The 22,382-nt window shown below is 36.8% G+C and overlaps 1 protein-coding gene across 1 annotated transcript in view; it reads left to right on the forward strand.

Moving 5' to 3' along the window:
- Positions 1-9,959: 9,959 nt before the first annotated feature.
- Positions 9,960-22,382, forward strand: part of AK5 (adenylate kinase 5) — a 73,075-nt gene continuing 60,652 nt past the window's right edge. Inside the window, exons 1-5 of the mRNA XM_071750442.1 lie at positions 9,960-10,414; positions 12,239-12,425; positions 13,385-13,552; positions 19,479-19,648; positions 19,769-19,882. Coding sequence (XP_071606543.1) covers positions 10,355-10,414; positions 12,239-12,425; positions 13,385-13,552; positions 19,479-19,648; positions 19,769-19,882 — 699 coding nt within the window. The 5' untranslated portion in view covers positions 9,960-10,354. The remainder of the gene's footprint in view (positions 10,415-12,238; positions 12,426-13,384; positions 13,553-19,478; positions 19,649-19,768; positions 19,883-22,382) is intronic.

Consider the following 22,382-nt stretch of genomic DNA (forward strand, 5'->3'; position numbering starts at 1 on the left):
TTTCTTTTTATCTGCCTGTATTTTTGTGTTTAAAGGAGTATATCCTGATGAGACTTTTCTAACTGGAAAACAGCACCAGAAAAAGCCCTAGTAATAACAACAATAATCAATACATTAACACATGGCTGTTATTTCTATGTATTTATCCTGTTCTATGACCTGAACTGACTGTTTTCATTGCTCAAAATATAGTGCATGAAAATGTAAAAGCTACATTTACTGCAGTTTATAACCTCTTACATTTTAAGATAGGCAGTCAAATTCACATGTTCATTCAAGGTGATTGATTTTTATATGGAGAAAAGACACCAATTAGTCAGTCAATTTTGACTAATCAGTGTCTTAATGCATTCATTTGCAAAAGCATTATCTCAGCAAAAATCATATTCGTGCACTGTTAAGTTTCTGATAGTTATAAAGGAAAACCTTAAATAAAATTTCCCACATCATAACATCATGTAGATGGAAAAGAAAAAAACCAAAAAAAAACTTGGAAAAAAGATTACTAACAGGATAACCATAATGTGTATGTATTAACATGAGTGTGAATATATTAACCATTTAAAGCATCAAAGCCTGCTATGTGTCCCAGTATCATAGATGGTTCAGTGTGGTAATTTTGGGAGGCTTTTGCCTCACTGCCCTGGCCCAGCCCAAAGGGTTCAGCATAAGTGAAATGGCCAGGCTCCCTGCAGTTCTGTGACCAACCAAATCAGAACAGAGTAGGGATTAATTGAATATATTAATATATTCTGGAGATTATAAAGGTGCATTTGTGATGCATTTACACAAATGCATTTAATTCTGCGTTTGTGACATCCTCTTTTAATTTTTAAAGCTTCCTGGGCTGAAGGAGATGGCTTTCTGCCAATGGATTAATCAATGGGAAAACAAAAGAAGAAAAAATTGCCTTTTGGAATTCTCAAATCATTCAAGCGAAGGTTCTAATGAAAGATCAATGTCAAATACATGTTATTTACCAGGAGCTATTAGCTGCATGTTCATATGAAATATATCAATAAAATAATATACATATTTATCAGGTACAGAAGTATCTATTTGTGGACTGTGAGAATTCTAGACTGAAGTTTCACAAAGAGCACCTTAAAAAGAAAAAATTTTGACCATCCTTCAGAAAAAAGAAATCAAAATCATGATACGAAGTAAAGGGTACATAGCTTCACTTGCTACTTAGTTGTGGAATAAAGACGATAATCATTTTAATTTGCTAAGTATAAAAATAGTAAATGCTCTGCATCTGTACAGTGGATATTACTGAAGGCTCTCACAGTGTAAGTTTTATGTCATCTTGAAGCCAGGAGACTTCAAACCCTATTGAAAAATATAAGGGGTTGCACTATGTGTTCATTTTCCCTCTTTCATCTGATGCTATTTGCCTTCATATTTTTTCAAAATACAAAAAACCCAATTTTTTTTGTTGTTTTATATGATCATTTTATGAGAAGCATTTTTAATACAAATTCTCTTCCATCAATGATTTTTATCACAAGATTTGAGTATTTAAAATTAAGGAGGCTGAACATTTTTTGCCTGTCTTCTCATCTAGGAAGCAGAACAATATAAAACATCTTTTCCATTTCCTTCAATAATTCTGTATCTAGTTATGATGATCTAAAATTCCCATATGGGTTTTTAAGACCTTTTGTGAAAGAAATTCATCCATTAGGCTATTTATCTGCTCCACCTCTAACAACTAAATTAATTTTCTCTCTCAGAGGAGATCTTCATAGGTTCAAAAATGAAACATTCTTTTAGGAAAGGAGTACATCTATATGTGTATTAGTAATGTTGAATGGTAAAATCAGTATTTTTTCAAGGAATTGCTCATAATGCTGTTTCCATAAAAGAAGTCCACTAGGACAGGCATACACTTTATCCTTACAAGTCATGATCCTCTCCTTCCTTGGCCCAGATGGTGAGGGAATAAAAAGTTTCAGCAGAAAGCCAGGAAAATCCTGATTGTCATTCAACTTATATAGAACAATAAAATGTCAGCTACAGTACAGGGTAATTTTAAAATTTCTATCCAAAACTGCTGTGGAGGTGATTTAGCTGTATAATCTTGGAAAAGAAGTAATTTAAGAGATCTCCGAATACTTAAATCTTTTCCAAATAGTAACAACTCAGCTGTAAAGTGGCAACCAAAGAAACAGTAAAGACTATAGCAAAATGCTTCAATATTATCCATTTGTTATACAGAATATACCCACAAAAAAAAAAAATTTCTTGGTGTTACCCCTATAAATTCACTTATGATTTATTAGATACAACGTATTCAAACACATGGTAAAGTTAATAATATCCTCATTTCTTCACTATCCCAGTCTAGTCTGAGAGCTGTGAAAGACATTTTTAAGACTGCAAACTTTGAGAAAGCTGTAATTTCAATTTGTTTAAGAAATCAGGACAGGAAACATGTTAGTGATTCCAGTTTTATACGGAAACTTGAATAAAAGGAAATAAAAGGTACTGACAAGGCTTGCTTTGTGAACCTACTAAGATCTAGAATATACAAGGAAAAACATTTGAAGCAAGTAATCACTTTTTAAAAAACACAGGAGCCAAAATAATATTTCAGGTTTTTTTCCTGAACCTTTATAAATGTTTTCTAAAGATGAAAACTGCAGCCACAGAATTTTTCACTTGTACAGCTGCATCATTATATAGTAACCTACCTCTTGAGATGATGATTTCACAGAAGTAGAACTTCTTAAGGAGTTCTCCTGAAAACAGCAATCATTAAGAAGCTTCTCCTGAATCCTGCCTTGGGTCATGACTCCAACACCCAGCCAGGGTTTGCTTTCCAGAGCACAATTGCCTCATCTCTTAATACATATCAGTAAGACTGAGACAAGGGTCCTGTTCAGCACTGCAGCTGAACAACTTAGTTTTATTGGATACCATGACAGAAAAAAAAAAAATTGAAGAAGTGCTTGTGATTACAAGTGATTACTTGTAATTGCACATGTTAAAAACTATTCAGTATCAGGCTCTATCCAACATCAGGCTAGACTCTCTTATTCCATTTATCCAAAAGTTTTCAACCCATGCTTTGTTGAATCTGAGTTCAAGTTCAACCAGCATATGACACTTTCATCAACTGCTTTGTTATCCTTGCTAATAAGCCATCTGGCAGGGTGTCTTCTACTGAAAAGAAGGTGTTTGATCCAAGTCTCATTTGTTATCCTGTCAAGAAAGCATTCACTGAAGCTGGCGACTGAATTCAGAAAATGTTCTTGTATGTCAGCAGAAAGTCAGGATGAATTCTGAATTAACATTAATCCCAGTTTCTCTCATGTTGCATCTCAATTCATCTCAATGTGTATTAAGATGTAATTTCTTTATCTTATCCTTGTTCTGTATTCTGATTTTTACCTAGTTATCATTTCATGCGCATAGACATTAGGAATAAATTCTTTATTGGGACTGTAATGAGTCACTGGAACAGGTTGGCCAGGGAAGTGCCCAGAGAAATTATGGATGCCCCATTCCTGTAAGTATTCAAGGCCAGGTTGGACAGGACTTTGAGCAATGTGGTGCAGTGGGAGATGTCCCTGCCCACACAGGGGAGTTGGAAATAGATGATCTTTAAGGATCCCTTCCAACCCAAACCACTCTATGATACTGTGATATTTTAAACTCAATATATTACATTCTATTAGTTGCAATGCAAGAGCAAAAAGTTAAACACATGAGTTCAAGAACCTTAGATAGTGGAAAAATTACTCACCTCATTAAAAAAAAATTTAAAAAGAATAAATTAAAAAAAAAATTAAATGTATTACTTACAGAATTCAGAGTTGTGAGCCATTACCTGCCTAAGTTACAGCCTTTCTGGGTTTAGAAAAGAGGCTATATTATGAAATATGAGAAACAAACAGAGCCTTAGCTCAAAGATACTCAGTTCTTTACCAACAAAACAACAAACACTGAGAGTAGAGTGACATTCTGACAGCTTCTGCTTTGTGGTGAATACTGAGTACGCACTGAGTATGGAAATAGGTGACTCTATTTTTTTACCATGACACTACAGTTATTGTCATGATCACTCTCACTCTGATAACAATATACTTATAAATGTCCTATGGGCATTTTCCTACTTTAAAAAATCCCAGTCAGGGATCCTTCTTGAATCTCGGTGAAAAAAATACTGTATCAAACTTGCTCCTTTTTCCCTGTCTTGACATCACAATGTGCTGTGCCACTGCAAAAATATAAGTATCAAATAGTACTGAAGACTTCTCAGTGCAAGCAATCTCAAATCAAGAGATGGCATTTCTAAGCCCTTAGTACAGAAAGTTGGTATTATTTTCAATTTAGCTTTCTAGTTTAAATATATATAAATAATATTAAAAATATAAATAATAGAAATAATAAATAATAAATGTAAATAACATAAAATTTGTAAATAATATAAAATTTATAAACAATAATGACATAAATAATATATAGAAGAATTATTATTTTAAATAATAATATTTATATTTTATAAATATTTATACTATTTATAAAACAATACAATAAAATAAAGCCCAAATGATAAGTAGCAGGGTTTCATACTATCTTATGCTCCATAGTGTTCCTGGGAAAAGGTCTGGTAGCTGTGCTTGAATTATTTCCGATTCCACCACCCCACACAAGTCATTACTCAGTTCAAGCCTTTTATTAATTGAATTTTGCTGTGGTTTTTTTGTGTGGTATTGTGTTTGGTATTTTTCCACAGCTACCCAAATTTCCTTAGTTCATAAAAAGTAAACAAGGTGAACTGAAATTGCTTTATTGTCAGTATCTATTTGGAGATGATTTCTAGATTAGAACCTTAAAATCTATGGTTTAATCCTTAGGACAAAAAGGCAATAAAATTAGGACTTTATCGGAATAAAACTAGCACAGCATTTTTAAGTCATTAAAAAAATTGTATCGAAATATCTGGATTTTTTATTAATTAGTTACTGAAAAAATGGTAATTGAAGAAAATAAAATCTTCTCAAAAAGGAGGGGAGAGAGGAATCTCAGTTTAAGTGACATAAAACAAAAGCAAAAAGCATCAAGAAGCTGTAAAGGATCAGAATGAAATTCTGTGTAAACTCCCAGTCTGTGTTCTCACTACCAGTGATCAGACCTTAGGGAATGAGCTAACAACATGGAAAACTTCCACAGGATCTCCTGTCTTCCATCTCACTGAGCCTTAAGGACTTCCTCAGGTGGCAACCTGAAATTTATTAGCTTATATATTGCCTGTACAATATCCTCATACTATCTAGTAAGCCAGATCAAGGATAAAGACTTAAATAGAAAAATATGCATGGTAATAGAGAATTATTTAAGAAATGCTAAGAAAATAGTGAAACCACTAACAACCACAAGAAAAAAAATGCTGATCTGAAGGCATTTACTTAGTGCTACAGGATATTTTGTTTAGGAAACCTGAATGAATCAAAATTAATGCACATACATTTAGTAATTAATTGACTGGTCTCCAAAGTGAAGTGTAAATAGGATGTATTAGGTGACTTTTCTGGTTTGGTCCCCTGGGAACTGTGTTTTGGCCATGTGCTGTATAACAGTTTCACTGGTTACTTAAAAATAAAAAATCACAGGTACCACTGGAAGATACCAAAGACTAGGGAAGTGGTAACTCTCAAAGAGCACAGCTTACTGGTACTGAGCGAGCTGGCTTCTTGGTAAACTGGCTGTGACAAAATACATGAAGCTATAGATCAAAGGATAAAGAGCAGGTATTGATCCTGAAGTGGAGAAATATATATCAAAATAGAGTGAAAAGAAGAGCTGCTGAGAACCTGCTAGACAGCCAGCTAATGAACCTCATTACAACACCAAGGCCAGTGCACAAATTCAGTCCTCAATGTAAAAACAAAAGAACGAGGACCGTGAAGATGCTACAGGCAGAGTGAAGCCAGTGCCTGGCACTGGTGTGACCATTTCTGGCACACTGTGTCCTGTTTCATGCCCTTGCTGTAGATGCCTGCTGATAAATTGGAAAGACTTCAGGAGAGGGTCACAAGAAAAATTACACTGTAACTGGAAAAAAAAAAGGCTACAACTACTAAGCTTATCAAAGGAAAGATTAAGGAGTGAGTTGATATTATAAATTTTTTTTCTCAGCAGATTAAAATATGCCTCCTCAAACTTTTAAGGGGCATAACCTTCTTTCTTCACTCCCAGGTTTTATTCATCTATGAGTCCACAAAAGTTAAATACAATGGCATTTGTAGGACTTGTAATCTCTGAAAATTTGAACCAGAGATTAGATTTTTGTAGGTAGAGTACTCATTATGTGCAATCACTGTTTTAATTCATTTAAGTCACCTTTTTAGATATCTGAATAAACAAATAAATAAAGAAAGGTTTACCAAAGTAGAAGAGAAAGGGGAGGGAAGCACTAACAACACTGTAGCAAAAGAGTTCAGAAACAGGTTTCTCATGAAAATGAGAAGATCATTTTAGTAAACTTGAATTAATAAACACCACACTAGGCACACTAAGGGGCTGCAAGTAAGTTCTGCATTTACTTTAAAATACATAGTATTTCTGGATCAGAATCATATAAATCAGCATATTCTCTTTAAAAGGCTATATGTAATTGTTTTACTTACAGAACCTACAAATTCAAACTGTCCACAAATTGTCCAAACCTATCTTGCACCAGCCTGTATAAACGCATCAATCCAAGGACATAGTTCTGATTTAATAAAGACAGAGTCTAGCAGAGCAGCTGCTCATGTAAAAAAATCACAGCCAGTAATACTTGGACAGACACTAGACAAAAAACTAGAAGACTCTTATAAATTACGGGGGGATTCTGAAATCATTTTTGAAAACAGAACCTAATTAAGCTTTGACTGAAGGCTATGGGTGTTAGGTAATTGGTTTAACGTAGAAAAAGAGAAGGCCCAGAACAGTGTATTCCACCTGATCCCATACTAATTTCATATTCGGTCAGCTTCACGTATTTACTGGAGGGAGCAATGAGAATAGAATCAGCTCAAAGGTATAGGATCCAGAAGACGTTTTCAAGAAGAATTTCCAGAACTGTTATGACTTTGATAGCAGAATTTTTCTTCTTTCTACCACAGCTTCTTCCCCTCCAGAAGAGACAGGAAGTGGTAAAAGTTTAAGCAAAATGATCCCTTACCCTCACCTCAGCACCATGAGGAGCTGCCTGCACCTTCAGCAATGGGCAGTGCTCTGGAGTTCAAATCCGGGTTCCCATTCCTGTGAACTCTTCCTGCATCTTGTGTTATTTCCTAAGGCAGTCAGACAATCTGATTTCCATCCACACTCCTGATCAGACACTATTAAATGACAAGCCTTCTAACAGCTGCCTTTGCATTACCTGCTTACCTGAAATGACAAATATCTCAGCTTTGCATTTAGTTAATATATTCTTAATCTGTTGCTGCGAATGTTCTTCAGAGCCTTTGAGAAGAATCCACCTGTAACTCTGCTTCAATATGAGAATTTAGCTGAAGGCAAAAGCATAACAAATTTCTTCTAGAAAGAGGCACCATATTATTAGATCCAAAAATATCCTTTGCAGATACATGTCATACATTCAGTCTGACAGATTTCCTAAATGTCCATATTTCTTCTGAGGTGGTAGCTTCTGCAGCACAGAATTTTATTTTGTGCGCTAAAAATTAAATTATCTTGAAATGACTCTTTTTTTGAACAACAATTTAGATGTGCATAATTATAATAGCTTTATGGCTGAACAGTCAGAATTTTTATTTTCTGTTAGCATTATCTAACAGCAGAATGCCTGGGAGCTTACAAATATCTCAGACAAGACTTTACACAAATATTTTTCACATTCCTGAGGAAGATGCCATGAACAATGTGAGGAAGGAAAAAATTCTCTTATCAGTCCAGGACATTATATGAGATACTAATTTACTCATAGATGTTGAATATATAAAAATATATTTTCTAAAATCTTATAAATAAATTTTTTTCTTGTCACATTTACAGCTCATTTTCTTTGTATAAACTAAAAGGAAAAAGAATAAATAAAAATCCAAACCACAGAATGCTAAAGCCATAGCTCTGGCTTCCTAAATAGAATGGCATCTTCCATTAGCCCTTCTTAGGAAAGATCTGATTTTAAGAATGTATTTACTTTACTTAATTCAGTCTACTTGTCAAGTTTAATTTAAGGTCTTTTTAAAAGCAACCATCTCTTTTATCTGATTAGAATATGGGGTCCTACTCAATTTTTTGTGCGATTAAAATTAAGATGCCACATTTTTAAAGAACTGACGTTTGGATATATTAAAATCTTAGTAAGAGAAAGTAGGGTTAAAGGTACATCCAGAGTTCATGGGTAGACAAGAAAGACTGCAGGTGAATGCTGATTAAACTCTCCAGCAAACACTGAGGTCTTCCTTAGACATACGCAAAGTGCCAGTTTAGTGACATTACTGCAGCTTCCCTAAGTGGACACCACTGCATTCATAGAAAACGGAGCTGGAAAGGATCTTTAACTGTCTAATCCAAAAATCTTTCCAGAGATACTTCAGCTGAAGTGGAGAGGAAGCTATTCATCAGTGGACTCTTACAAAGGGACATTAGTGGCAGGCTTTCAAGCAGAAGCTGCTGGGAGTAACTGGGTGACTTGGAAAAGTTTCCAGTCCAATTTGTCAGAAGGTCTTGGGACTGCCTCTGGAGCACCATTTAGCAGTTTGGGGAATGAACAAGGAATGGAAGCCTCTCTAGCAGAAAGGAAAATGTCTATGTAAAAAGCTGGAGGCAGGACAAAGGAAGAAGAAAGCAGTTTAACTACAGAAGCAGAAAAACAAAGGGATGTAGCTGCAGCTGGGAGAGAGGAGCTCATCAAACTGATACTGATCCACAAATCACACACAAAGGGGAAAAGCTTAAAATACTCCTGAGAAGATCTATCTTATGTCTGAAAAATGCTCAGATACAGAAAACACTTGCTCCACCACTGTTCATAATCTTGCACTTATGTAACCCATTTCTGTTAGGGTCTGCATCAGTGACACTACATGGGTGTTGTTGGAAAGATAATCAAATTAAAATTAAAATCTAATTGGAATATTTGTCTTGATTATAAGACAGTCAAGGAACTGAAACAATCTACTCTCACTTCCAGTGTACAGCTATAGAGTAACACAGAGGACACCCCCTGCTTTGCATTCCTCAGAGCACATCTAGAACAATGCAGCCCCCTTTGGGCTCCCCAATAAAAAGAGAGATGTTGATAAACCAGAGTGAGTTGAGTGGATGGCTGCAGAGATGGTCAGGGATGAGAACACTTGCCCTTGAGGATGGAGGGGACTGAACTTGTTCAGCCAGTGGCTGGCTTAGAAGGGACATAAGAGCAGCTCTCCAGTGCTTGTGAGGAGGTTATCATGAAGATGAAGCCAGGCTCTTTTCCCCAGTGCAGTGGTGATCAAGAGACTCAATTCAAGACAATACAAGAAGAAAACCCTTTTCCACCACGAAGCCAGCCAAGCACTGATTGCCCAGAGGCTGTGCAGTCTCTATCCTTGGAGGTTTTTAAAGATAAAGTCCTGAGCAGCCTGGTCTGACCTCAAAAGCTTCCCTCGCTCTTAGCAGGAGTTTGGACCAGAGGTGTCTTCAGGCAACCCGATGATTCCAGATGCTCACGTGTAATCACAGTTGATGGTATTTTACCACTCCAAGGGGTAAAAAATGCCCCGCTCTCCAAAACGCTAAAAAAAACCAACAAACCAAACTAAAACAAAAACCCTACAAAAACAACCCCCCCAAAAAAACAAAACAGCAAAACAACAAAACAACCAACAAATTAAAAAAACGATGTCAAGGGCAAAGACCGCCGTATACCGAGGAGCTTCCCCCACCCCTGCGCTACATCCGTGCACAGCCCTCCCCGCCCTCGCTGCCACAGCCCTCCCGGCGTGCGGATCGCGCCACAGGACGGCAAAAGCAGAGAAGCGGAGGGGACCTCCCGGGGGTCCGGGGTCCCTCGTCTCCCGGGGCATCCAGCCCGCGGCTCACAGGCGGGGACGACCCCTCCTCGCCTCCGCTCGGCTGCCCCTCCCTTGGGCACCCCCCGAAACTTTCCCCTCAGCCTGCGCACGCTCCCCCTCCCCGCCGGGGGAGAACCTGCTCCGGCTCCCTCGGTGCAGCGGGGACGGGGGGCGGGAAGGCTGCCTCCCTCCTCCTCCCTCCCCGACTCGCCCGCCCGCGGAAGCTTCCCCGAGGCTCCCGCATTGCACCGCACCGCCGTGCCGTGCCGTGCGCGGGGCTCGGCGCTGCCCACCGCGCCCCTCCGGCCCCCCTGGCCCCTTCCCCGGCCGGCGGTATGAGCGCCGGCGAGGCGAAGGAGTATCTGGCCCGCAGGGAGATCCCGCAGCTTTTCGAGGTAGGCGGGGGAGGGCAGGGGAGGGAGGGCGCGATTTCTGCCCCGTCGGGGGGTGTCTCCGCGCCGGGACCCCGCGGCCGGCAGCGGGATGAAGGTGGCCGCAAGGACGAGCAGCCAGAGGAGGCTGCAGCCAGCGTACCTTGCGCGGGGAGCCGCGCCGCGGAGAGGTGGCCCTCACCCCGGGCCGGAGTGGGAGCTGGCGGCCGCGGAGCCGGCGGGGGAGCGACTGCCCGGTGCCCACCTGCGGAGAGGCTCCGCGGGCGCGCAGGCAGACATCGGCCGCGCCCCGCTACGGCCACCTCTGCCCTCCGGCAGCGCCCAGGGAGGGGGCGAACTTGTGTGGTCTCTGGGCGAGGGACCCCCGGGGCCGCTCTGCCGAGGAATGCAGGGTAGGGGCATCTTTCTGGTTTTCTCCAGATTTTCATAGGTTTGGGAGGAAAAAACCCCCTCAGCTGTTCAGTGAGGTTTTGTTTAGCTTCCTACAAGTTACCTGCTGCTGCTGGTTGGTAATTACTTCTCCGGGAAATGCGGATTGTTTGAGCTTTTTTCCGAATCAGACATTCTGCCTTCAGAATAAAACAGACAGACACATATTTTGCCTGCTCTGTTCTGCAGCTAGGCATTTTTTTCTTTTTTATGTATTTGAAAATTACAGGACATAGACTATGCCAATTACTAACACATTTAGAATGTGAATGGTTGAAGAAGAGATGCAAACAAAACTGTTTTTCTGTTGAGGCTCTAAGTCTGAGCTTGCAATTTTTAAAAAATGGTGCCTATCTTCAGCAAAAATATATGGCAAGTTGTTGTGATCGGTTGAGTAACATAATAGGGGGACAGATGTGTATAAATGATATCCTAGTTTATAAATACAAATGTGTGAAAATAGCAGTTATTGTGTAAACTATAGGTAACAAGTAACAGCAGATCCTGAATTGGAGCTATTTATGTTTAGGACTGCTATTACAACAATCAACTGTGACCCTCAATTTATTTGCACCAAAATTAGGAAAAGCCTAAAGTAACAGAGATCATAATGAAAGACATTTATTGTTAAGAGGTTGGATGCAGTTGTCTTGTGGAGAGGTGAGATGATGACTTATGTATCACTTTGTCAAGGAAAATCAATTACCATGCCTCAGAGGAGGGCCTGACATTCCTTCCTCCAACAGGTACTATGGGTGCAGAATTAATACTGTAGACTGAGGTTTTCTAATAGCTGGAAAATTCTGCTCAATTAAATTCATAAGCACCTGTCAACTTTGGGTTAGGGATATTTTTTTAGGGATTTTTTTTCCAATACTGAGCAAGATATTTGAGGATTTCTCATGATTTAAAAAAAAAAAATCTTTTTTTTCAATATTTGTAGAAGTGTTGATTTACTAATATGCATAGGATACTTATGGGTGCACTGGTTTTTAAGGAAAAAATACATTTCAGTGATCTAATAGGCTACACAGAGTATGTAACTTGTGGGGCCCTCTAGCTTTTGCATCATTCCATATATTTTCCAGTGATAATTCTAAAAAAAATGTAGGAAACTTTTTCACTGTTTTCAGTTTTTATTACAGTCCAAGTGGACAAATATAAAGTCTTGGCCACCAGCTTGCTGTTCTGAGTCATTTTTGTGACACCAGCAAACCAAAATCGTACAATTTTTCCAGGCTTCACTCTCACACATTGGCTTGAAATGGAGCATCTGAATAAGCAAGGAATATGGTGTTTCTCTATGTAAAGTAAAATTCAAAGGAAAAGGGCTTGTTTTTTCTTGGAATCTAGCATTATAGTATATATTTGTATATATTTTTGATCTTAACATTGCAGAGTCTGTTGAATGGATTAATGTGTTACAAGCCCGATGACCCAATTGAATATTTGGAAAGCTGTTTGCAAAAAGTAAAAGAACTTGGAGGGCCAGAAAAAGTGAAATGGGATACTTTTGTCAGCCCAGAAAAGAAGACCTTGCCTCCACTCAATGGAGGACAATCCAGGAGGTCTTTTTTCAGGAATGGTAATGTATTAAGTATAAAAATCATTGTATTTCTCATGCTCTGTGTGGTTTTACATTCACTACTGAATTATTTTACACTTGCTTCTACAGCAGATTGTTCTTCATTCTAATTTTCCATAAACACAAGACTCAAGGAATCTTTGTCCTTGCATTTTTGGCATGTTTTTCTCCTCCCATATTGGATGGTATGCAGAATTGGAAATTGTAATAATTTTTCAGACTAATGATGGATACTTGCTATGTAAATACTTAACATATTAGTTAAAAGATTTCTCATACCCCACCTAAAATATTTGCAAAGATAGAGGCAAAGTTGACTCAGTGTACATGGTTTGTATTTGCAGTTCATCCTTGTGGATGACATTTGTAACAATTTCAATGTGATTACATTGGATTTCTAGTTTATATCGGAGCTATATACTAAATTAGTAAATATATTGTCAATACTAAACAATTAGAAAAGGTGGGTCTCATAAAATCTAAATAAATGTCACTCCAATACCTGTAATTCTTTTATTTGTAATGTTAACAAAGAGTAATTAGCTCATCTATTAGTTGCCATAGTTATTCTTCCTTGCCATCCAGCATTTCACTGAACTGATTAGCAAGAATACTCTGTTTCTGTGTCCAGCATGTATCACCAAGAGTTCTGCTTAACAGTACAGGTTATCTGCACAACACAACATTGTTCTTCCCAGAAGCCACTCCTGAACTCTGAGCACTTTGGGCAGATTTGGAAAAAACTGACGTGCTTGTTGAAGAAACTCCAAAGGAAACTGACTCCTAGTGGTTCCAATGTAATATATCAGCTAAACAACAGCAAGGAATATTTAATATAGCAAGAGCATGCGCATTAAAAATTAGGAGATATTTATACTTTATGTATTATGCTCATTTAAATCTGTGTTCGAATTTGGTGTGTATTTCCACAAATCCCAGTTTATCTTACTGTTTTACAGTGATACCTGATAATTCTAATTTCCCATACCGGCGATATGAGAGACTCCCTCCAATCCAACAGTATTCCATAGAAAGTGACACAGACCTCTCTGAAACTGCTGAGCTAATTGAGGAGTATGATGTATTTGACCCTGCAAGACCTCGACCAAAAATTATCCTTGTCATAGGTATGAAGGCAGAGTCATTTTAACAAGATTTTATCTTTGTTACTTTGTCTTTTAATTTGTACTGCAAATACGTTTCACGACTATATATATTTAAATAATTTTTTTTCCATCTGCTATAGCAAGTGGTGCAGCCCAAGTAGAGTGTATTAGAAAGTGAAATTGTTAGTGGTGAGGATACAGCTTCCCAGCTATCAGCATTTTAGGGGTCACAGTGAGCACCTGTTCTGTAGACTGAATGCACGTTATCAGCTGAAGAGCTCGAGGTTTGCTTATGGAGCATGTCTGCCAGATTTAATCTAAAATGAACCCAACTCATACATTTAAAAACAGCTTCACCGTGTGTGCTCTTCCAGACTGTACTCCTGTCTGACCTAAAACACAATTGTAGATGTTATCTAAGGTGTTCACAAAAAAAGGATATATAAAATATTGAATAAGGCAGCTCAAAAAGGTGATGGGGCACTGCTGACCAGCTGGAGTGAAGGTCCATGGTCACTATTCCATTGCATTGATGAATTACTCCCTAGACCTTTTTGGTGAATGAATTCTGTGCCATCTTCATGGAGAGCGAGCAATCAGTTAGCATTAGTTAATTGTGCTCTCTTCCTCAAGTTCTCTCTTGCATGCTGTTTAATGTCCTTTCTAAGCAGCACATTTCAAGTTCAAGCCTCTAGCAAGCATACTTTTTATCAAGAAATAGCTGCAGATTAAGTCAAAATCAGCATTTTTTTCTGTCTCTGAATTAGAGTTCTTTGAATTAGTGTCCTTTTCATCTGGGATAGTTTTCCTCACAATTTTTGACCATTGGAGTGTTTAAATAGTTACAGCACAGGTGCCACGTGGAATAGAATCACATTTTTTAGACTATAGAGCCTTATTTTATTAAATACAGATATTTCTTCCATAAGAGAAAATAGCATGAAGTATAGTAAAAGAGAATACAAATTGTCTGTATTACAGGGGGGGATCCATAAGAACAGCACGTCCTCTAAGCTCTGCATCCAGCAGTTCTCTGAAATGTGATGCTGGAAATATCAAGAACAGAAAATTAGGTCTTTTTTTTAGATATTTTGGCATGGCAAAAGAATTGCTTAGGCATTTGAATTTTCTTAATCTTTTGTTTTGGAATTACAAATCTCAACATGTAAATCTCTCCATGTGCCTTTGAACTACAAAGAATGGATTAGATGGAGAAATAAAACATGCCTTTCTTTCATCTTAATTAATTAGCTAGCCTTCCTTTTCATAAAGGGGAAAAACTGGCTCCTTTTCAGTGACCACAGAAAGCGCTTAATGCATTAAAATCTGTGTAGCTCTACTTCAGCAGAGTGATGAATGAAGGTTTGATTTAGGTGAAATAAAGAGAGATTGATTTTCAACTCTGGAACTGAGTGCAGGAGTATTTGAAGTTAAATCCTTGAATGCCAGAATATAGTGAACAGGAGATGGATTTTACAGAGCTTTTCTTTCTCCCCTTTTGTATAGAGAACATCATAAACATTCCACAAAGGCTGTTTCAGGTTTATTTTCCAGCTGGGTTTCCCTGAATCTGTCTTTTAGTGAAATCTGGTAGAAACACAATGCTACATGTAGCTTAGAAGCTATTGTCCAGTATTGTACTGGAGCATGAAAATTCTCACAAATTCAACTTTCTATTGAGAAAGCACATAAAACCACATGGTGGCAAAGAGTAAAAGGGTAACTGAAAAACTGAATGAAAGAGAGAAAATAAAAAATGTGTACTATTAATTTCAAGAGACAAATATTGCACGCAAAAATTGTGTTGCATATTTTTCAATTTTCATAAAAAGCCAGTGAAAACTGTAGTTAAGTAAGCTATTTATTTCTAACTAGTGATAATTAACCATACTGCCTAACTCAGGTGGTACTGGCCCCATTCATTGATGCAGACTGAAATGAATAGAAGTTAAAGACCTGTCTTCTGCTTCACATATTAGGTGAACTTTCCTTTAATAATGCAGTAGTCCAAGATCTTTTAAATGCTTCTGTAAAGGTTTTTACAGCTTCTTTGCTTTATGAAAGCTATCATGCTTATAATGAACCAGGTAGCTTCAAGGCAAAAGAGAACTTGTTTACTAGGCATTATTTTTCTGTGTTTTCAGAAAAATCTGGTGAAATGTAAAGCTAAAAAGCTGCAAAGTGAGTATGTGACTAGATTTGAGGAAAATCAGATGGAAGCAGCCAGGATGACACATATCTGCATCACTGGAAAATTAAGTTTCTAAGTCATGATAACACTAGGAAACTAGACTGTGTTTAACAGTGTGCTTCCTAACATATTTTGATGAACACATCTTTACTATTGATACAGCCTGAAAAAAAAATTATTAAAAAATTAATTGTACCTGATGACATTAGGCCCATAGTTCATAATGTTTTTAAACAGCACTTAATTAAAAATATTAGTTAATATAAAAAGAATTCACTTTCCTTTCTATAATGAAAACTTAAAGGTCTAAGTACTGTAAACAGTTGGCTGGCGTGTTGATTGGTTAAATCCAGTCTGCAGCTAAATTTTAAAATAGTCTTTTCAGTAATCTTATTATGTATTTTGAATTTACAACTATATAAGCAAAATTTTGAACTTTATTGACAAAAGCAGATTAAAACCACTGCTTTAGTAAAACTTGTTGGGCATTAAAATCTTCACTTGAAACCTGTTAACAAACATAATTTTACATGCAACTAATGTTCCCTAGTCTAGATGTCTTCTAAGAAGGATGTATAATAATCATGCTTTTATTGAATAATGTATAATCTCAGAATAACTGAAAAGAATAAAAAGTGAAAGTTAATTTCACTTAAAGTTAATTGATTTTCCTTTCTTGTGAACAGTTTGCCAGTATAACTTATCAAAGAATCAGGAACAGATACATAGTTCAATAAATTATAATGATTTGCTACATCTAATAATAATCTTGTCCTATCACTTTTTTTCTTTTTAATTACCTGAATGTGTCCTCGTAGATTGTAAAGGGATAATGCCAGCTTGCTATAAAGGGATATTTTTGGATTCAGAACAACAAAATATATGAGAAGTATATGAACATTAAAGCATGTATTTTATTAGGTGGTAGGTTTTTTTTCTGCTCGCAAATCTAAATTGAAAGAACAGAAGTGCTGAACTACACATTTTCTTCTGCTTTTCTTCAATGCTAAAGCAAAGCTCTCCTTGGAGAAGTGTAAAATCTACCCACTTGGTTTCAAAAAGTTTTTCCAGCTATTTAAGTATTTACAGAGACTGGTGTTTCTTCAAGTAGCAGTTCTGTTTTTCTGGCATCTTTTAAATCTCTGCTGGAATAAGGATACTATTTTCCTCGTTATCTAATTTTCTACATGTTACCTATTTAAGTTTTGCATCTTTGTTGTTTCTGGGATCAAACTTGTCTTGAGTCTCGAGGGAGATAAACTGGATTTCCTTCTTTGGAAGTTTTATAGCTACAGGAAGTAAGCACAGCTTTGGCTCCAGTATGTTTTACAAACCCTTTGCTCTGAAGCACAGTCATATCCTACCACCCTTTTTTTTCAGTAGTTAGGATTATTGCCAGTAAATAGAGCCACATAAATTCAGAGTAATAAACATTACTCTTTAAAGTATAAACACATGCCTATAAGATACATTACTTATGTTTTATACTCATTAGATTGCAATATGTGGTTTTATATATATAGCGAGGGAGAGGGTTGCTTATGGGAGTCTTTATACAGAGGCAGTGGACACTCCAGGAACAAGTAATCATCCTGTTCTTTCATCTGGCAAAATCTGCTCCATACAACCTGGCAGCCATCATGGAACAGTCAGCTGCACTTCCTTAGGCTCTTGTTCTCGTCTACGTAAGAAAGAGGAAACTGGGAATCAGTTACTCCAAACCTACTGGCATTCCAGGTTACCAAGAGCCTGTAATAAAGTGTAAATGACATGGAATTATCTCGTTTGAACATTTGTAACAGATACATTTTTGATCTAGGAGTGAAACAGAAGGTAAGGTTTGGTGAGATGCACTTCTCATGGGGGAGGCTGAGCCTGCTGAGAACGGGAGCAGGGAGAGCTAAAGCAGAATCACTTTGTAGCTAGTTCTGTGAAGGGGATGGTTTCTTGTCTATCAGATGCTTGTGTATCTACAGAAGAGAAACAGCCTTTTTTTCTGACAAAAAGGAAAGCTAAACTGCGTGTGAAAGAAAGAATTCAAGCTGGAAAACCAGCCCATTTAGATCACCTAGAAGACCTGAAATGGAAGAACAGTTGTAAAACCTAACATAACCTGCTGGAAGAAGAGAGAAAGCACGTGCCTTTTTAGGAGAGAAACAGCAAGTTAACTGAATGAGGGGGAAATATTTTTCAGGTGCAACCTTACTGTATAGGGATAAGATACTTTAGGTTTTTTGCTTGTGTGTTTTAAGAACATCCGTAGCTGTATTGTCTTGTTGGATGTTACAGATAAATGTTTACATTTGCATTTATCTTAACCTGGCCTGATTTAAGCATTAATCTAACTGAGTAATGATAAGCACCTTTCTTTCCCAAGGGTATAACTTAACTGTGGGAATGATATGGGAACACTTTAACAATATGTAAATTTCCCCATGCATTCTCTTCAAATGGGTCCTGATCTGAGTTGGAAAGGGCAGGTGGAGAGTTACCATCACAGTGCTGGGGATACAGAAGTGTTCCTGGTGACTCCTGGTGACACTGAAAGTTCTCTGATGTGTAACACTGGGGCACAGGGTTGAACCTGGTTACATAGAGAATGTCATAACCATATATGAAGCAATACTGTAAAACTTATCCTGCAGTCAAATCTGTATTAATTATATAAATGCTTAAAAGCTATTTATGGGACAAATACAGGTAGTGTAAGAAAGAATTATATGATTACTACCAAGAAGCTCATTGTATTAATATTTACTTTCATTGCATTTCTGTGTTTTAAAAGTTCCTGGAAAATAGGTATTTTAATAAATTTTAATTCTTTGTCTGCTGAAACACAATTCAATGCACTCACACACAGCTCACTAATCACACAGTACAGGTATTTAGTGATGGGAGTTAATATAAAACTGTTTTGTTTCTTTTTTTTTGGTTACACTATTCAGTAACATGCAATTTTCTAAATACAAACACTTTTAAATCAAATGGGTCCTTTTAGTTCAGATATAGGCTGGGTTTTTTTACATGCATTCTCGCTTCTGCTGTCCAGCTGACCTTCACTTCAGCATTCCCTGCTATATAATGCATCTGTTTTCTGTGATTTTGATACCTATTGAGTGCCCTGTACTGAAGGGCCTCCTTATCATTCAAGTTGTCCAGCAAGCTGAGCAGTTGCTGCTCTGTCAGAAACTTCAGTATCAGAAGTATGTGTGGTTCAATAAAAGCCCTTGTAGGAAATCACTGTCTCAACTGGTTATTTAATATTTTTCTGTATTTTAGATTTCTAAAACCTCAGAAACTCATGCAAGCATATTTAGGAGCAGATTTTATTAATTCCATTTCCTGACTACTTCATTGATTTCATTTGCTTATTTAACCAAAAGTGATTCTTTCTGACATGCATAAGCCTCAGACTATCTGGTTTTATCTATAGATTCACAGAGTTCAAGACCAGACCGATCCATTTTTCTTTTCCTCTACTACATTAAAAAACAAAACCCTGTTTAGTAATAGCTTTAGAATAAGGCCAAGCCCAAAAGAACATGTTTATTTTTAATTTGCAGGCAGGTATGTATTCTTTTTTTTTTTTCCGTAATTTTACGAACAGTTCCCTTTATGATCAGGTAGATGAGATGAAAGGCATAGAGCTGCAAGATTTGCTGTAATAATGGTTGGAAATTGATGCAAAGATTTCACATGCAATTGGGTACTTCAAATGAAAGGTTAATTTAATGTTTTGCTTATAAATACCAATAGGTGGCCCAGGAAGTGGTAAAGGAACACAGAGTTTGAAAATAGCAGAGCGCTATGGATTTAATTACATATCAGTTGGTGAATTGTTAAGGAAGAAGATCCACAGCACAAGCAGCAATAGAAAATGGAGTCTAATTGCCAAAATAATTACTACTGGAGAACTGGCCCCTCAGGTACAGCATATACAGTGTTAATGTTTACTTTTGAAGAATTTGTACATGCTATGTTAATGTGGACCATCAAGAAAACCTCTCTTACAATATTAAATATATAACTTTTTTTCTCTGTGAAAGGAAACAACCATAACTGAGATTAAGCAGAGATTAATGCAGATCCCTGATGAAGAGGGTATAGTGATCGATGGATTTCCCAGAGATGTTGCCCAGGCAATCTCCTTTGAGGACCAAGTAAGATACTGTTTTTATTCTTAAAAGAACTTACATATCTCTACAATAGTTAAGCTTCTTGAAATCATCGGTAAGATTCCAGGAAAGTCTAGATGTTATTTCTAATTGAGCATTGCTCTTTAAATCTTTGCAGTATGTAATTACAGGTTGACAAAAGGTTATTCTTCTGGTTTACATTATATCACGATCTGAAGACAGAATATATTGTAAAAAGATGATGTGTTAACACAACCAATAATCTGAGCCACTTGTCTCAGAAATGAAAATCCTCTCAAGATAAAGAAGAAAATAACATCAAATCTTACAATTAATGTACATTATATATTAGTGATTTAGAAATGGGGGAGACATTATCTTTCCATATCTGTTCAATCCATTTAATCTTCATCAAAAGAAATAGACTTAAATTGATGCATAACTTCACAAAGTTTTTAACCTCAGATGTATTACTGTGCATTGAAAAGACTGGGATAAAAATAAGGGTTAAAACTGCTTGTGTTTTGCCTGTCTTTTGTAAACCAAAAATTACACTCTCTTTTTCAGAAACTTAGTTCATTTTGGTTATTCTAAACTGCAATTCTAAGGTTTACTCAGCTAAAACTATTCCAAGTTCTAGTCATATGTTGTTTTCATGTGTGTATTTTAAACTAATCTAAAAATACTTAAATTCAATGGAAAAACAAACAGCTTAGGTCACTTCTGTTCAAGCACTGTTAAAATAACAGTTATGGTCACAAGTAAAGCTCACATTCTCTGTGCTGAATTTTTAGAGTGCTCTTCATGCCAAGCATTTCAAAGTCCTTCAAAATTGCTGGAATACTACCATTTCTGTACTTTGAATTCTAAGTGGCATTGCCAAGGCAGAAGTAACAAAAGAAAGTAGCTAATGAGGCATTTTATTACTGTGCCTTTATAGGGTATTATTCTGGGAAAAATTTAGAAAAGTGAGTTGAGGAAATTAAAAGAAACAGGTAAAAGAGTTGTTACAGAAAATAGCAAGTGGCTGCCAGCCATATCTCCTTATAATTAACAAATAAGAAGATTAACTCTCTTATAAATGAAACAGGAAAAACCTGGGCTTAATAGTAATTTCCTTATCTCATTTTTTGTCCAGTTCTGAAATAATATGACTTAAATACATTTCTTGGTGCTACATTTTTGTGCTGATGTGTTTGATGAAAAAATGGGGATTGTGACACTGGAAGAACTGACAGGAGTTAAGTGCTTTGAGTTATTGCAGGGTCAGAGTCTCCTTTTACAAAGGAAAATCTGTTAACACTTGAGCACTCATAGAGTCCATTAGTAATACCACTTAGAAGTGGAGTATGGTAAGTAATAGAAAAGCTCATGCTGTGGAAGGGCAAAAAGATGGACACTGTTTCACATAGGTTTGAACCCTCCCTTTACACCAGTCTGATATTCTTTAAGAGTATTTCCTCATTTAACTTGAAATATTCCCCTCTACCAGCATGATTAGCTCTTGTGGACTATAGAAAAACTACATGGAAAAAAGTCTGCCAGCATGATTACAGAAATACTAACCATAGCTCCTTTTAAAGTATGTGCTGTTGCTTCAAGGTTGCTATAGATTGGTCTTTTTTTTTATTAAAAAAATTTTTTTTTAGGCTTTTTTGATTTTTTTTTAGGAAATATAGGATGGATTTAGTTATATTAGGCCCAACTATATTGTCAGAGAGTTTCTTTGTTTTCCTTCCAATGGGATTTGTTACATCATACTCCTCAACACCTGATTCTGGACTATCCAGAATCATCGGGTTTTTACAGGATAATTTGGTCTGTTTATACTCCCCCTTTTCCTTTGCAGCTGATCTCTTATGTGAGCACAAATGTTCATATTTCAACATACAGCTGTTTAGTTCAGTGGGATATGTTCAGTATTTAGTCTTAGCTTTACATTTAAAAAAAAATAAAATACGCTTGTGGTTTCTTTAAAATTTTCTGCTTAGTAAGCCATGATGCTACACACAAAAGAAGGTCTTGTGGTAGGGAAAAGGGACTATTAGCAGATGTGGCACCCATCTTCCTTCACATTGTAAGGCTGACAGTAATCTGTAGCATGTCAGGTTATTTAGTTAAATGTGATAACATTTTTAAGTCACCTAGAGATCCCTCATGTGAAGTACTGAGTTCTGGAGAATTCAGTAATTAACTGTTGTGATAATTTGTGTAAGTCTGCAGTTAAAGATGCTATGGGTCTTTTCCACAGTTTGGAAGTGTTATAAGAACAGAACAGAATTGTTCTCACAATCCAAAAGTGACAGGATGAGAACCAATTAGTGGAAATTTCAGCCAAGAAAGTTTTGTTTAAATAGTAAGACACTTTAGAAGTAGAAGATCTATTAAGCAATGGAACATCCTGGTGAAATCCCACAAACTGCACATAGTAGAAGTGACATCATTCTGTAATATGTATGCCTTATTATTCCAAAGAAGAACACCAAGATCTCCTGATAAGAAGTTTTTAATAAGAACTCATTTG

The sequence above is a fragment of the Heliangelus exortis genome, chromosome 8 (assembly GCF_036169615.1).
Source record: "Heliangelus exortis chromosome 8, bHelExo1.hap1, whole genome shotgun sequence".
In the NCBI taxonomy this organism is placed as follows: Eukaryota; Metazoa; Chordata; class Aves; order Apodiformes; family Trochilidae; genus Heliangelus; species Heliangelus exortis.